Source organism: Callorhinchus milii, unplaced genomic scaffold (genome assembly GCF_018977255.1).
Source record: "Callorhinchus milii isolate IMCB2004 unplaced genomic scaffold, IMCB_Cmil_1.0 Scaffold21, whole genome shotgun sequence".
NCBI classification, from domain to species: Eukaryota; Metazoa; Chordata; class Chondrichthyes; order Chimaeriformes; family Callorhinchidae; genus Callorhinchus; species Callorhinchus milii.
The window spans coordinates 1,670,123-1,685,864 of NW_024704762.1; the positions used below are offsets into that span (position 1 = coordinate 1,670,123).

The 15,742-nt window shown below is 41.9% G+C and overlaps 1 protein-coding gene across 3 annotated transcripts in view; it reads left to right on the forward strand.

The window, feature by feature from the left end:
* LOC103188137 (phosphatidylinositol 4-phosphate 5-kinase type-1 gamma) overlaps positions 1–15,742 on the forward strand; it is a 60,367-nt gene that overhangs the window by 28,228 nt on the left and 16,397 nt on the right. For 2 of the 3 annotated variants that reach the window (XM_042342610.1, XM_042342608.1), the window contains exons 5-14: positions 671–788; positions 3,936–4,088; positions 5,579–5,878; positions 6,625–6,830; positions 8,112–8,195; positions 8,657–8,705; positions 10,427–10,511; positions 11,432–11,593; positions 12,879–13,029; positions 14,201–14,233. In XM_042342610.1, the coding sequence (XP_042198544.1) occupies positions 671–788; positions 3,936–4,088; positions 5,579–5,878; positions 6,625–6,830; positions 8,112–8,195; positions 8,657–8,705; positions 10,427–10,511; positions 11,432–11,593; positions 12,879–13,029; positions 14,201–14,233 (1,341 nt within the window). The remainder of the gene's footprint in view (positions 1–670; positions 789–3,935; positions 4,089–5,578; positions 5,879–6,624; positions 6,831–8,111; positions 8,196–8,656; positions 8,706–10,426; positions 10,512–11,431; positions 11,594–12,878; positions 13,030–14,200; positions 14,234–15,742) is intronic. The other variant, XM_042342609.1, reaches the window with a different exon arrangement.

The following is a 15,742-nucleotide window of genomic DNA, read 5'->3' on the forward strand; positions in this document are numbered from 1 at the left end:
TGATTGAGCGGCTGGAAGGACTGAACTATGAGGATTAGATATGATTGGAGCGATTAGATACACTGGAGAAGAGAAGGCTGAGAGGCGATATGATTGCAGTCTTCAAGATTCTGAAGGGATTTTTAATGTGGACGATGATCAGCTGTTTTATCTCTTTACCGAGCAGTAGACCTAGAGGCTATGACCTGCGATTGAAGGGGGTAAATTGAGAACAAATCTGTGGAGACACTAGTGACTGAGTAGTAAATTGTGGAACAGTCTCCCTAAGGAGACAGTGGAAGCAGAATTCGTCATTTGTTTCAAGAACAAGTTAGATAGATTTCTTCTAAAAAAAAATCTCAGGATAGTATATAGTTTGGGACATGACTTGTCAAGCTTCTGCCAGGATCCTGGTGGAAGGTGAACTAGATGGACCTTGGTCTTCGTTCGCTAGCAAATTCTTATGAACTGGAGTTATACCTTTTGATCTGGAGTTACGTATCTTGGCAATCAAATGCAAGGATTATTGTCAACCTCTGTGCTAGCTTGCAGAGGAGGGTTTTGATAATTTTTTCAGTTCATCCCTGAACTGTGCTAGAAGTAGAGATTGTATTCAACTTCGCGCAAGAGAATCCGTGCTGTAAATGTACTGCAGTTCGCTTGGGCTAAAATGTTTTATTTTCATTTACAGTGAAGGTAGTAACCTGACTCCAGCACATCACTATCCAGATTTCCGATTCAAGACCTATGCACCGGTGGCATTCCGGTACTTTCGAGAGCTCTTTGGCATTCGACCAGATGACTATTTGGTGAGTGTGGATGTTTAATAGGAGCACATCCCCCACAGCAACTTTTCAACTTAAAAGGGTGGTTTAAATCATTTCACTCCAGTATACAGTAGTACAGCAACCTTGTTTATTCTCTTTTTTTCAAGCTCGGTTTCAGAAATTAGGATTCATACAGTCCATTCAAATGGTACATTATTCCCAATTCTTTCCTCTTTCCCCTCACCCGCTGGTGCTGAATCAGTTCTATATTGTGTGTTGCCTTATTAAATGTGGTAAAAAGAAATGCATATAGTACTGACTGACTGTATCCTGCACTTGCCATCTCAGTGGTTTGAAAGGAATTTATTTTTCTGTTTGTGACTGAAAATGGACAGAGATTAAAAGCTGCCTTTGTGTTGGTTGCTCCTTGGAACACTTGAATCTGAGTTTTAACTCACTGCTAGTCACTGCAAGTGTGTGTATGAAGTGTGTGTAATAAGATACTACTGAGCATTATGAATATTGATTAGAAAGGACCCGGGTTCGATTCCTGGGCAGGACTAAACCTTAGACAAGTTTCCTGACTCCACACACCTCTGTTTACAAAGAGGTAAGAAGGAACCCGGTTGTTAGTCGATTGGCAGATTGCTTTCCGCGCTAATAATTCCTTCAAAAAAAATAATACTTTGTTCACTCAATGCACGATTATTTGTAGGACACTGCTGCGCACAATTGTTTGCCGTGTTTTAGTCACAAAATATAAAGTCAATTTACTTAATGAAGGGCTTTGAGGCTTTTCAACGACATAATAACAAGCCATAATAAATGCAAGGATGTCTTATTATCATTGTTATTAAAACTGGGATTGCGTATCCATAACCGTTTAAGATGCACTGACGTTCAGAGGTTCATTACTGTGATGCTTGCAATTTCTGGAAGGAAATTATTTGTCACGTTACCTTGATTTAAAACAACTTTAACCACATCAGCCATGGAAATGAGGAAAAAAAAACCATAGCGTGAGAGCTGTTGCAGAATTCAGGCTTTTTAGCAGGTTTCTGGTCCGGCCTGATGGAACTGATTTTGGGGACCAAAATGTTTCATTTTGATATTTGCTAATCATATAAAACTACACACTTGAATTTACCATATAGTTAACTCAGGAGAGCTCTCGTGGTCACAATGCTACAGGGAGGAAGAACGTGTTGTGAATGGGCAAAGACACTCGTCTGGATATGGGAAGAGAGAGGGGAGGGGCGCTTGGGACTCGAAAGGGAAGAGTGGTGAAAGTGGAATCTCCAAAGGAAACAATTTTTAGTTATCACCGAAACCATTTTATACAGTAAAGCCCTGTTAGAACACAGTTGTCCAGAGTCTATAACATCCCAACCAGCACTATAACAGGGCATTGGTCAACACTTCATATTCATACCATACATACACTTAGGCCACTTCGCTTCAAAATGCCAAAATATTTTGTGGCCCATCAGGTTACTGCCGATCTTTTGAAGCAATCTGGTTGGCGTGTTGTGCAAACTTCAGTTGTCATTTGGTAAGTGAATGTTGGAATCCATTCTGCAAAGAACCAACATTTTAATGAGATTCCATAGTATTTTGCAGGAAACACATTGTCCACCTTGTTTGCTTCATGCAAAGGGGTCCTTTTCAGTTACAGCGAATGATCAGCTCTCTACTACATGACAAGTCTCTGTTAATAGCTACTGTCAATTCACTTGCAAGCATCATGCTTTGCTTTTTACTGGAATAATATAATCCTTACATTTGATCAGGAGGATGTCACGGAATTTCCTGTAAAATGATTGTGTACTTCGTACGTAAACAAAGTGGTCAATTTCCACACAGCAAAGTCCCACAAGCAACAAGAATGACTAATTTTCACTAGCTGTTTGTTGACCAGGACACTGGGAGAGATTCAACTGTTGAGATATAGTTCATCTCTCTCTCTGCCTTTTCATAGTTTACTCCATTTTGATGCTTTAATGAAATTTAGGGTTGTTGTGGCTTAATAATGTTAATATTAACGTGACATCCAGGTGGAGTCTTGTCTGATATTTTTTCAGTGGCCCCTTTCTTGAGGCAAAGTGCTGGGAATCATAATTCACTTTTCTTATTCCTATGAGGCACTTTACCTTTTTGTCTGTTTCGCTAGTGAGATCAATTGGTTGATTAACAAATGTTTTGATCTTTGGTGTGCTAAATTGACATTTGAATTTGAAAGCTTAGGATCAGGAGGCTGTTGTGCTTCATAATATTTGGAAAAGATTGGGGTTGGGGTTGGGAGGAGAGAAAAACAGAAATGAAAAAAAACAAAAGAGAATATTTAAATACAGATTTTTTTCTTTATAATAGCAGGTGTAAAATAAGTACTTCCTTTAAATTACTGGGGTGTGACCTCATGCTAACCAGGTTCAAGAGGTGTAACTATCTTTACAGTAGAAGACAGAACCACAACCAAGTGTCAGCCTGCTGATCCATCTGATTAAGCTACTCTGTTGAGGGATTTAACGCAGTTGCTCAGGAATCAAATAAGTGAGGCTTTACAAATGGTAAATCTTTATTCTACTTGTAAATTTCTAAAGCTCAGGGTAAGGGAAACATGTCCTGAATTACCCTAACAAAAAACTGCTGTTCATAAATCTCTGTATGGGTGGGGTGGGGGGTTCATCATTGAGCTTGGTTGGGTTGCTGAGAAAATCTCTTGTGCACAGTATATAGTCATTTGATGCATACATACTGTTAGAAATAATGTAAAGGCAAATGATGCTGACAACCCCGTACTGTGTATGTAATTGCAGTTCTGATCGGCTAGCCTGGGTTTCTATGGTTACGAACAGCAGAAGAACGTTGATAACACACTTAATGATGCTTCATGATTACTCAATTGCATCTCTTTTCTTTCTCCGCATCTCTCTCCCACCCCCCCCCCCCTCCGTGATAATTATTCTGTAGCCGAGGCTGGCCCCTGATATTTCATGTAATCGGGTTATGCTATCATAGTAAATCTATTCTGAGAAATTGAGCAGTATGTAAAATAATAAATATTAATTTTATATGAATTCAAGAACAATTGGCTTTTTTAGTTTTAGTGATAAGTTTGCTAACTGTGTGTAATCTGTGTTTTCTGTGTGGAGATGGGGTGAAGTAACCGTTATCTGTGTTCTCTTACAGTATTCATTATGCAACGAGCCCTTGATTGAACTTTCCAACCCGGGGGCCAGTGGTTCAGTCTTTTATTTAACCAGCGACGATGAGTTTATCATAAAGACCGTCATAAATAAAGAAGCAGAGTTTCTGCAAAAATTGCTTCCAGGCTATTATATGGTAAATGAAAGAAAACCTTGTGTCTAATATATTCACTGCCTATAAAAGGTGCCTGTGCTTCTTTCACACTTTATCTTCTGTTTTTGCGAGGACTGCCACTTAGAATACATCATTTGGGTCAGTGTAGTCACTGCCATGGTTTTGGTTTCTGCCCTCCCACCCCTCCAGTACCTCAACCAAGAAGCAGCTCTTCATGGATGTTCATGACAGTAAGTGCATCCAGTGAGTTGCTGTAAAACATTGAACTTTGGCCGAGAGGATGTCCTCTCTCAAAGTTCATGTGTTTTATAGCAGGTCACTGGATGCATAGTGATCTCTGTCACTCTTGCTAAGCTAATTGTATTGCACCAACCCCCCCTCCCGATTACAGTTGAGGTGAGGGAAGATGGCCTAATCATCCGGGTTCTCCGGTTTTATCTCCTCATTCAGCCGTGACTTGCCAATGTGATTGGGTTTTGACGAACGTAAACTTTAAACAGCCATACATTTTTATACGATTTGTTCTGTTGGATCTGAATCAGTTAATTTGTTCTGTGTTAAACAGCAGCTGAAATTAATTTCAATGAAATCCACCTGAGGAATTTTCAATGAGATCGCTTGGGTGAGAGACTGCAGAGAAACGCAGCTGCGATATCTCCGGTTCCAGGCATAGGATGTTTCATTCCTTAATTCTAAATACAGCATCATTTGGTATTCAGGTTCTTTTTGGCCTCTGAAAGACTTGTTTGCTGCAAAATTGCAACGATTGCTGAAAGATGGGAGTAGAATATCTTCAGATGTAAATGCTGACAAATTGTAACCACTGATTTGCATTTAGGTTTGCAGTCAATTTATTCCAGTGCCACTCAACAGTGAACCTATTATGGCTCAGGCCATTGCCATGTTGGAGTGAAAGCGCACATTGTGCAAGGAGGCTGTGGGGGGAGAGAAGGATGACAGATTTAACCATTTGATTGCTGGCATTTGGTTGTGATCCAGATACTGTAGTTGTGTTTGAAGAAGGTGAAATGTCTGAAAGAATTTGATTTCCAACTCCTAATTGTTCAGCACACTGCTTAGAACTGAGTACGCAGTGTTTTACTTTGTAAAATCTACTGGGAGGATATTGGATCGTATTTTGTTTTCACAAATAGAGTTGGTGTAAAACCAATTTGTATGGTTGTAAAATAAAGTGAAAGCAGGAATGCAGTAATCGACTTCATCTTAGACTTGATGGACTGAATGGCATCCTTGTAAACTGTAATTTATGTAATTCTATTAGCCCCTGAACTATGGATTGAAAATCTGCCACGTTTTCTCTGTTTCTCTGTTTCTTCCCCCCCCCACCCCGGTCAGAATAGACTGTTGACACTCACTGTCAGCTGAAACAGTAAGAATTGCACTGGAGCCACATGTCGGCATGAGAGGAGAGAAAATAAGGGGGAAAGGTTCTAACCATTTGCACATTGTTACACTGCTAAATTGAAATTTTTTTTTCTCTCTCTCATCAGAATTTGAACCAGAACCCAAGGACGCTCTTACCAAAGTTTTATGGGCTGTACTGTGTGCAGTCTGGGGGCAAGAACATCCGAGTGGCGGTGATGAACAATGTGTTGCCGCGAGTGGTTAAGATGCATATGAAGTACGACTTAAAAGGTTCGACCTATAAACGAAGGGCCTCGAGAAAAGAGCGTGAGAAAAAGAGGCCTACGTTTAAAGACCTGGACTTCATGTTAGATTTCTCAGACGGGCTGATGTTGGACGTGGACATGTACAGTGCTCTTGTCAAAACCCTGCAGAGGGATTGTCTGGTGAGATGATGGTTGGGATTTAACCCTGTTTGAGATGAAGCTTGGTTTAATACACTCAGATTTCTGAATGAGCGCAGGCAAACAGCTGTCAGCAGTGAGGAACTGAAATGAGGGAGTCCATGATTTGTTTTAAACGAGTATTTTGGATTATGGTCTTTGAATGTTAGGATTTATTTAATGTTTTAACCTTGTTCATTTGCACAGCCAGGTGTCCGACACATGTGAAAACCCATTATCATGCTTGAACCAATCAGAGTTCCACCTGCACATGGAAATTTCCTTGTGGAAATGGAATCTGCACTCTCTCCCTGGAGGGGGATATACCCTGATCAGCTAATTCCGGAGAGTATGAGGTGCAAGTTCACAAGAGCCAAGGTTTGGGGACCCTGGGGTTTGTTTTGGGGTAACAGTTGAAGTCTTAACCAGCTAAAACCATATTGAGAATACTGTCTGGCAAGCTTCCCGCTGATTGTCCAGTTTAGTAGGGTTAGCAGGAGGTGAGTGAGAAGAATCGCAGTCTGCCCTTCCAAATCCTGTTGATGAACCTGCAGACCCATTGGGCTCAGGAAGTGGACTGCTGAAATTGCCGCAGGGAATTGACTCTTGCAACATGTCATCTTGCAGCCAGTTCAGCTCCAAAGAGACCCTGCTTACCTCCTCCCATCCCTCCACTCCCCGGGGAGGATTTTGAACTTCAGTTTGTTTTGTGTGCGTGACTGATGTGGTATTCGTACTCTGCTCACCAGGTGCTGGAAAGCTTTAAGATTATGGACTACAGTCTGTTGCTAGGAGTTCACAACCTGGACCAAGCCAGCCGCGAGAGACAAGCCGAGGGATCACAAAGCCCTTCCGATGAGAAGCGGCCCATTGCGCAGAAGGCTCTTTATTCCACCGCCATGGAGTCCATTCAGGGTGGGGCTTCCCGGGGCGAGTCTATTGACACCGATGACACGTATGTAGAATGTGCTAAACGTTTTGTTTGGTTAATCTCAGGCATTAATAATAATAATAATAATAATAATAATCCTTGCATTTGATATAGCGCTTTTCACGTCGGGAGGACGTCCCAAAGCGCTTCACAGAACACACTGTAAAGTGAATTGACTGTATATTTGTGGGCGAACGCGGCAGCCAATTGCGCACAGCAATGTCCCACAAACAGTCGTAGATTGAAAATGACCCAATTTTTTTTTATTATTGTTTTTTGGTTTTTTTGGAGGGATTATTATTATCTTGTTGATACTCGTCAACAAGGTGATGTCTCACCACTGTAATCATAGACAGACTGCAGACATGGTTGGGAAGAGAGACTGCATTGCTTGAAGTGTAGTAAAAACTAGACGTAACTCCCTGGTTATCTAATCTGCTCAGTGTATAAATGGACATGTATATAATCCACTTCCTCAGGTCCAGATACCTGGCCCATTCAGGTTTCCCATGAGGTCAGTCGTAATCATTGTTAAATGCGCTGAAGCTAATGGAAAGGCCTAATAAAGCTCTTGTTGCTTTTGGCCAATGTTATGAAGTTGCTGACTCTCGCTGGGGTAGCAACCTACTCCAGTACCTGTACCTTGTGGAGTCCTGTAGCTCAGTGGTTAGAGCACTCGCTTTGTAAGTGAGAGACCTGAGTTCAATTTCAGGCAGAGGGCGAAACCTTGGGCAAGTTTCTTTACTCCACACAGAGCCTAATAATAATCCTCCAAAACCAAAAACAATAATAAATTGGTCATTTTCAATCTACGACTGTTTGTGGGACATTGCTGTGTGCAATTGGCTGCCGCGTTCGCCCACAAATATACAGTCAATTCACTTTACAGTGTGTTCTGTGAAGCGCTTTGGGACGTCCTCCCGACGTGAAAAGCGCTACATCAAATGCAAGGATTATTATTATTATATTACCTTGCTGACATTGCCACAATTTATGAGGAAGCTTGAGTGAAAGCTGAAGAGGATGACAAAGCCTGGTCAGGGATCAATCTTGAGACGGGCCTTGAAGGAGGCAAGGGAGGGGGGAAACGAGGCAGAGGCTCTGTGAAATGGAATTCCAAAGGGTGGGGGCAGAAAGGCTGAAGACCCGATCGTTGTATATCGATGGTGGGGTGGGTAGGATGGGGCACATGAAGCAGGCAAGGGAAGTCTTGCTCGTGCTGAGGCTTTGCTCTGATCTGTTGTTGAACGTTACCTAAACACAGGAGATTCTAAAACATGTTCTTTCCTGTTCCCCTTGCTCCAGGATGGGAGGAATTCCAGCCATAAATGGCAAAGGAGAGCGGCTGCTTTTGTACATTGGCATTATTGACATTTTACAGTCTTACAGGTAGACTTCGCTGCTTGTCTCATCTTGTCGCTTTAATCGCACTAAAATATTTTGTTTCGAATATCTAACTAACAGTCACCTCCTTTGCACGTTCCATCTTTAACTTGGATCTCGGAGGGGAATAATTTTATCCGCACTTTTAGGCATTCCAGTTTATTTTGCTGTTCATGTAATTTCCTATTGAATATATACCTTTACTGCAGTAAACAGTCGGCTGCTTGGCAATCTTTTCAGCATAGAATGCAGCCCAAATCCAAGCACACTTGATTGACATACTTGCAGGACACTGACCACCTTTAATGTTGATGACTGTTGAGCTGTTTATTACAGAAAATGGAAGCATCAGCCTTTTAAACAATGCTCAAAGGATATTTTGGGGGTTTTGTGGCATAGTTAATACTAAACTAATTAACATTAAGCTTTTATAAAGCTTACAATCTTATCTATGTTTGCTTTTCCAGGCTGATAAAGAAACTGGAACACACCTGGAAAGCACTTGTCCACGATGGTGTAAGTTTTCATTTTAAAATTGTTTGAAAATATTCATTACTTTTTTAGAAAGGCTTCATGATCATTGCAATAGATTTCCTTCTGAATTATCTTTAAATAATAATAATGCTTGTATTTGATATAACACCTTGTCACATCATCAAAATGTCTCGAAGGGCTTTACAGGAATTTTAATGTGAACGGCATTCAATGTGTATTTGTGGATTCAATGCATGTTTGTGCATGCAATTCAATTTGTACAAGACATTTACATTCCATACTATTGCTGTGGTGGGTAGTCATCTTGAACTGAAGTTGGCATATGAAGTGTCAGGATAGGGAGGCAGTGATCATATTCCCATTCATTGAACTCTGCCCCTTCAGTACTTGCCACTAAATGTTCCTTTTGTGATTACTGGGGAAGATGACTCTTTTTGTGGTCATGTGGATGTTGTATGACTGATACGCACAGCTGCTTTTCGAAGTTGGATCCAGTTGCATGACTTAGTGGAGTCCTGAAGCGAGAGACCTTGATTTGATTTCCCGGGAGGGTGAAAAGTTGGGCACGTTTTCTTACTCCACAAGCCTCTGTTTGCCTAGCAGTAAGTAGGAACCCAGTGGTTAGTCGATTGGCGGATCGTTTTTCCAGGGGTAATAATCCCTTAAAAAATAATAAATTGGTCACTCAATCCATAACTGTTTGTGGGGACGCTGCTGTGCGCAATTGGCTGCCACGTTTCGCCTACAAAATAAACAGTCAATTCACTTTACAGTATATTCTGTGATGCACTTTGAGACGTCTCGAAGACATGACACGGCACTATATTAATAACAACAAAATTCTATTTACACAGCGCCTTTCGCGTCAGGAGGACGTCCCAAGGCGCTGGACAGTTCAGTGTTTCGGACCCGATCTGGGGGTCGGGATTGGGGAGGGTTGAGAGCAGGGGGAAGCAGGATGATCAAAAGATCGAAGAGGAGAGTCTTGAGTTGGGTCTTGAAGGAGGCATGGGAGGAGGCGAGGTGGAGGGACTGCGGGGTGGAGTTCCAGTGGGTGGGGGCAGAATGGTGGGGTGTGGGCGATATGAAGCAAGCCAGAGCGCATTGAGTGGAGGGAGCGTGCAGGATGGTAGGGGTTTAGGAGGTCGCAGAGGGACAGTTTTTAAAGGTGTGGGAATGGTACCAGTGGACAGGGAGAGGTTTATGATGTCTGTGGGTAGAGGGGCAAGGAGATGGAGCTGGGAGTTGATGAGTGGGGTAGGGATGGGGTCGAGGGAGCAGGTGGTCGGTTTCATGCAGGTTATAGTGGTGGTGAGAGACGAGTGGGAGACAGGTTCGAAGATGCTTTGGGACGTCCTCCTGATGTGAAAGGCACTCTATAAATATAATTTTGTTGTTGTTGTGATGGGGAAGGATGGGTAGGGGCCGGATGTCAGGGGGAGTTGGGAACAGGATAGTTTATGGAAGGGCAGAGGCAGCTGAGCGGATCCCCTCGACTTTGGATTCAAGAAGTCCAGTATCGCTTCACAGTTGGCATTGGAGGTGAGGATGGCTGAGGCGTGAGAGGGTGGGCGGAGGAGCCGGTTCGTGATGGAGAAGATGAGCCTGGGGTTGTCCTTGGCCTCCAAGATTGTCTTGGAGTAGAACGATAATTTAGTTGAGGCGAGGACGGAGCAGTAATATTTGATCCTTGCACCAAATGCAAGGATTATTGTTGTTATTAATTTGCTATGTTTTTCCAGGATACTGTGTCAGTGCACCGGCCAAACTTCTATGCAGACAGATTTTTTAAATTTATGAGCAACGTTGTCTTCAGAAAATCTTCATGTAAGTAACCTAAACACGTCAATATACTTCACCCGAAAAACACAAACGAATAAACTTGTGAAGCTACAGTCAGTACTTGCCAATCAGTTCCCAAAGAGCTGAATTTCAAATGGCAAATACAGTTGCATAGTAACATAGAACCATAGAAATTTACAGCACAGAAGCAAGCCATTTGGCCCATTTTGTCTGCTGGCTTCTTTAAAAGCAATCCATTCAATCCAATTTGCTTGCTATTTCCTCATACCTCTGTAATTATTTAAAAGGCCATATAGATTCTGCCTCAGCCATGGCTCCCAGCAGGGCATTCCCTATCCTAACCACTCTGCCTGAAAAAAATTCTTCTAACTTTCCCATTTGCTCATTTGCTAACTATTTTAAATTGATGCCCTCCAGTCACTGACTCACTGAGTAGTGGAAATAATTTCTCCCCTATTGAGTCTAAAAGATATAATCTCATATTTGTCTGCATTCAATTTATTTGCCATTTCTCCTTTCAATAAACTAATCAGTCTATGTGGCCCTGAAGTTGCTTACAATAGTCATTTGTGTCATCAGCAGTTTCTCTTCTGTACAACGCTACTTAGTTTGACTTTGTACAGTTCCGAGTTGTACCTTTAATCATTCTGCCTCTATAGGGCCTGGAGTCAGAACATCCTGTTTTGCTGTAAGATGTTCTCTGAATCAAACCAATAGGGCATACAAATCTGAAATATTTAAATTATCAAACTCATTTTAACCAACAATTAAGAATCATTATTTCAGTTGCAGGTTAAATGTACATGGGGAATAGTTTCATTTCATGAAGCCTTTAACCTTGAAGGTTTGTACATTTACTTAAAAAGCCAAAGGTCTAGGATTGGGAAACCTTTTAAAGGCCACTAGTTAAGTGCTTACAAAATGATTGAATTCCATCGCAACAGCTCTGAAGTCATCTCCTTCCAAAAAAGGCCGTTCCACCTTGATGGTTCCTCAGTACACTGGTCCTGGACAAGCCTTCTCAGCCAGTCAGATTCCTATGGAAGGAGATGAGAAGAGGTATGACCTGCGGGGCGCCAGGAGTTTCCCTACGCTCGAGGATGAAGGTAATTCCTTTCCCGTTTTATGCTGTGGCTGTCAATCCCCTGTGACCAGTGCACAGTTTTCACCCGCACTCTCCCAAGTTGTGCCTTAGGCACAAAGGCAGAGAATCTGGAATTGATGAGCTTATTTTGTTAGTTTATTGCCCTACAACTCATACTTATCCAACCAGTACCAACAATGCCATCACATTTTTCCCTGTGGGAAGTCAAACCTGTAATGGTTAAAGTGGGTTCAATACTTACTTGGAATTTAGAAACACACTTTGAAATTATTCTGTGTGCCTTTATGATTCTCTTTGTTCTCTGATTTAATCAGCCTTGCAGATGTGTTGCGTTCTGTAGGTGATCTTCGCTTGCAGGGTGATTTTGATCCCAGTACTTGCGCAGTTGTGGTTGCTCTTCTAGTCATCCAGTGAAGCAGGCGTATTATTGATGACTTTCAGGCATCGGAAATTATTTTTTTTAAAAATCTCTAAACGTTTGACTGTTCGCCTTTCTTGATGGCTTCCCTTTTTTTAAAACAACAACAACAAGATTCCATTTATAAAGCGCCTTTCACGTCAGGAGGACGTCCCAAGGCGCTGCACAGTTGGGTCATGACCCGAGCAGGGGGGAAATGGTCAGGGTGAGGGGAGGGAAGGGAGGGAGCGAGGAGGGGGGAAATGGTCAGGGTGAGGGGAGGGAAGAGAGGGAGCGAGGGGGGAAATGGTCAGGGTGAGGGGAGGGAAGGGAGGGAGCGAGGAGGGGGAAGAGAGTCGAGAGGGGAGCTGAAGGCTCGGTCAAAAAAAAGTCAAAAAAAAAAATTTTAGTGACCACTTATTTTTTTCTCATCTTCTTCCCACTGACCTCTCTGGCCCTGGTCCCTGGTTTGACCTCTTCCTGCCAGATGCAGTTCTATGGGTCCTGGTTGCCCTCGGATTCTACGACCATTCATGTGTGAGCCTGAGCAGTGAGTTTCAGCAGGCCTCTTGACAGTAGAAGCAGTACAACCTAGTGCCTGAACACTCCTCGTCTGCCTGGCACAGGTGCGCAACCGGTAGAGGGTGCTGTAGAGGAACCAGAAGTAGGAAGACTATCTGGTTTTATCCTCCCTAAACTGGGGAAGGTCAGATCCACTTGAGCCTCCTCATTCAACCGGAACTGATATCAGCAAACTCAGCACCGACGGGTATTGACTTCACACGAGCGAGCTGCTAGGCTTTAAGCTGCAACTTATCTACGACACCATTGAGGCTGCTCCTAAAAGGTTCCTTTTCAAAAACTACATTCACTTTTTTTTCTTTCTAAGGTCTAATGGGTCGACCAGATCTACTACCCTCTACCCCACCCTCCTTTGAAGAAGCAACTACAGCTTCGATAGCTACAACCCTATCCTCAACATCATTGTCAATAGCTGAACGATCACCATCAGATTCCATTGAACATCACCCCCGCTACAGGTATGACTCTTGTTGCTCCAAAGAGCAGACAGACCCTGACATTTAAACTACTGGAATATTAAGATGGGGGATATATAGAAACAATTTTCAACCAAACATTTTCAGTGTATTAAAGAAAGAGATGAATCTTTTGATTGCCCAACTTGCTATAGAAGGAAAGGACAATAGAATAGAAGGAAATATGGATAACTTAGATTGTATTATGGTCAACAAGTCCCGGGTCGCAAACTGAGCTTATGATACTGTACTTAGAGGATGGTTAACATGTGGGATAGTTTGCTCAGAGAGGTGGATAGTGTGGGCAGTTTCAAAAACAAACTGGATGAATGTTGAATTATGAAGAGAACTGGGGGGGAGCTGTAGGTGTAAAGGATAATGTTTGAAAATGAGAATAATTGAACAGACTGCAGTGCTTCTTTTGGCTTGCATGTTTTTTGTCAACTCTTGCTGACAGAAAAATCAGCATGTTGCCATATGTAAATTCTAGTCAAGTGACAACTATCATCAGATTTGCTAAACCCAGCTGCCAGGCTTGTAAATAATTCCCATTATGATTCAGTTTTCAAATCTGTGAAGGCAGGGTCGCTTACACTCATTTATGTACATGTCTCTGATCATTATTGTCATTGAAAATCCTCGATTTTCAGTATCTCTGAAGCATGTGACGTGTTCTCTCAACGCATCTGGTTTAAACACGGACATTTCAATAACATTCTGACTGAATCAAAGACTGCGTTTGCCTTGGGTTCCAGATCATTTTTTTCAGTCCCTACATTTTATGTGAAGGACTCTTATGTCAAATGTTGGAATTGTTATTACTTTATGTTATTTCCCCCCCCCCACCCCCCTTAACAAGTGCAGGTTTGAGCTTTTACCAGATAAATAGCAAATACAAGGCTCTCCCTGTGAGCTTTCTTGTGTGTAACAGTTGAATGAAGGAGATTCAGCGGTTGTCACATGTGCAGCTTCTCTCAAAGCAACTTTTCCAAATTTGGTTTTCTGTGAGTGAACCTTAGAAAATTCTATATTTTTGAGCCGAGCAATTGAAATGTGCCTGAAAAAATTGGTCCTGACTTTCTATCTAATTTAAGCATTAAATTTTGTTTTTTTAAAAAATACTCTAGGAGAAACTAAACGTTTGATTTTAATGATGCATCTTTCATCCCTTTAGACGGCCTATGGTTTCCTCATTATTTGATGCAAGGTAAGCATTAACCTTACTTGGTTTCCTCTTCATTTAGACTTGGTACATTATTTATATTTCCACCCCCCCCCCCAGTTGTAAGGGATGTTAGTGCTGATAAATGGGACGCTGGGTTAAGTATCGTCAGGTTAACTAGATGGGTTTGGCAAAAAATATTAACTTCACTGTATTCTGGGAAGAATTGCCTGCTTTCTTTGTACTAAGCCAGCGTTACTCTTGTGACTAATCTTACTGATCAAACTAACTTCCCCCAAATCTTCTACATTGGATGAAGTGTTGAATGTTCTCTATCAGGCGCAGCTGTCTAACGATTGCTTCCTGCGCTTTCAAAACTTGTGACATTTATTTTGCAACTCAAGTGGAACGGAAAGAGGCAGGAAATAGAACCATTATATCTAGCTTTCCACATGTTTGTGTAACTGTTCTACACTATAGAGGCTGATTTGAGTGCCAAATTGTACACTGCATACTAATTTGTTCAGGCAACACTTGCAATGCCAGCTGTGTCAGCTTGGCTCAGTCGATAGCTCTCTCACCTCTAAGTCAGAAGGTTGTGGGTTCAAACCGGGACTTTGAATTCACAGTCTGGGCTACTGTTCCAGTGCAGAGTGGAGTATTTGTTGCCTTGTGGAGGTGCTGTCGTTCGGATGCGAGTCTGTTAGGGTGCACATTAAAGATCCCAGAATACTATTTGAGTTTCTCTCGATGTCCTGGCAAACAATCCCCACAACATATACAATGTGTCCTGGGAAGCCTTTGAGATCTCCTGGACCAAATGCAAGGATTATTGTTATAATACTATTACAGAGATTTTAACTTTTAAAAAGCATTGCAAATCTTCACTGTTGAGGAACAATCTTTTTAGAATAGCCAAACGTGCTTGAAAATGGAGAATAGCCTCTTGAGTGAGTGCTGCTGTTGCCTGTTTCTTTTCTGTGGATACAGACTTTGCCGACACGCACTTAGGTCTTGAATTTAATTTTGAATGGGTTTTTTAAAATAATTGGGAGAAAACTTATTTATTGCTTGACTGCAGATAAAACTGCACCCTACCCAAGCTAACCAGTGGTCAAGCTTCCGACACTCAGCTCCAGGAATCCAGGCTCAATTATGGGATTAACCATCACTGGCTAAAGCAAGGTTTCAGTGCACCTGCTGGGCAGTGGGAAAACTCTCTGTCCCTGGAGCAACTCCTGAGGAGAAATTCCTGTGGCTTTCCTTGTTGCACTGGTTCACTGCCTTAGCGTTTTTTTCAAAGCGTAATTTTTGACCCATCAAGTTCTTATTACATTATAATCTCACAACAATAAGGGTGATATTCATGTATTCCGGTCTTTTGACTTTGTAATATACTTACAAACGAACAAAATAATATAATAATAATCCTTGCATTTTGATATAGAGCCTTATCAAGTCTTTGCGACGTCTCATAGTGCTTCACAGAATATACTGTAAAGTGAATTTCTTGTATATCTTGTTGGTGAAAATATATATATTACAAAAATTTTA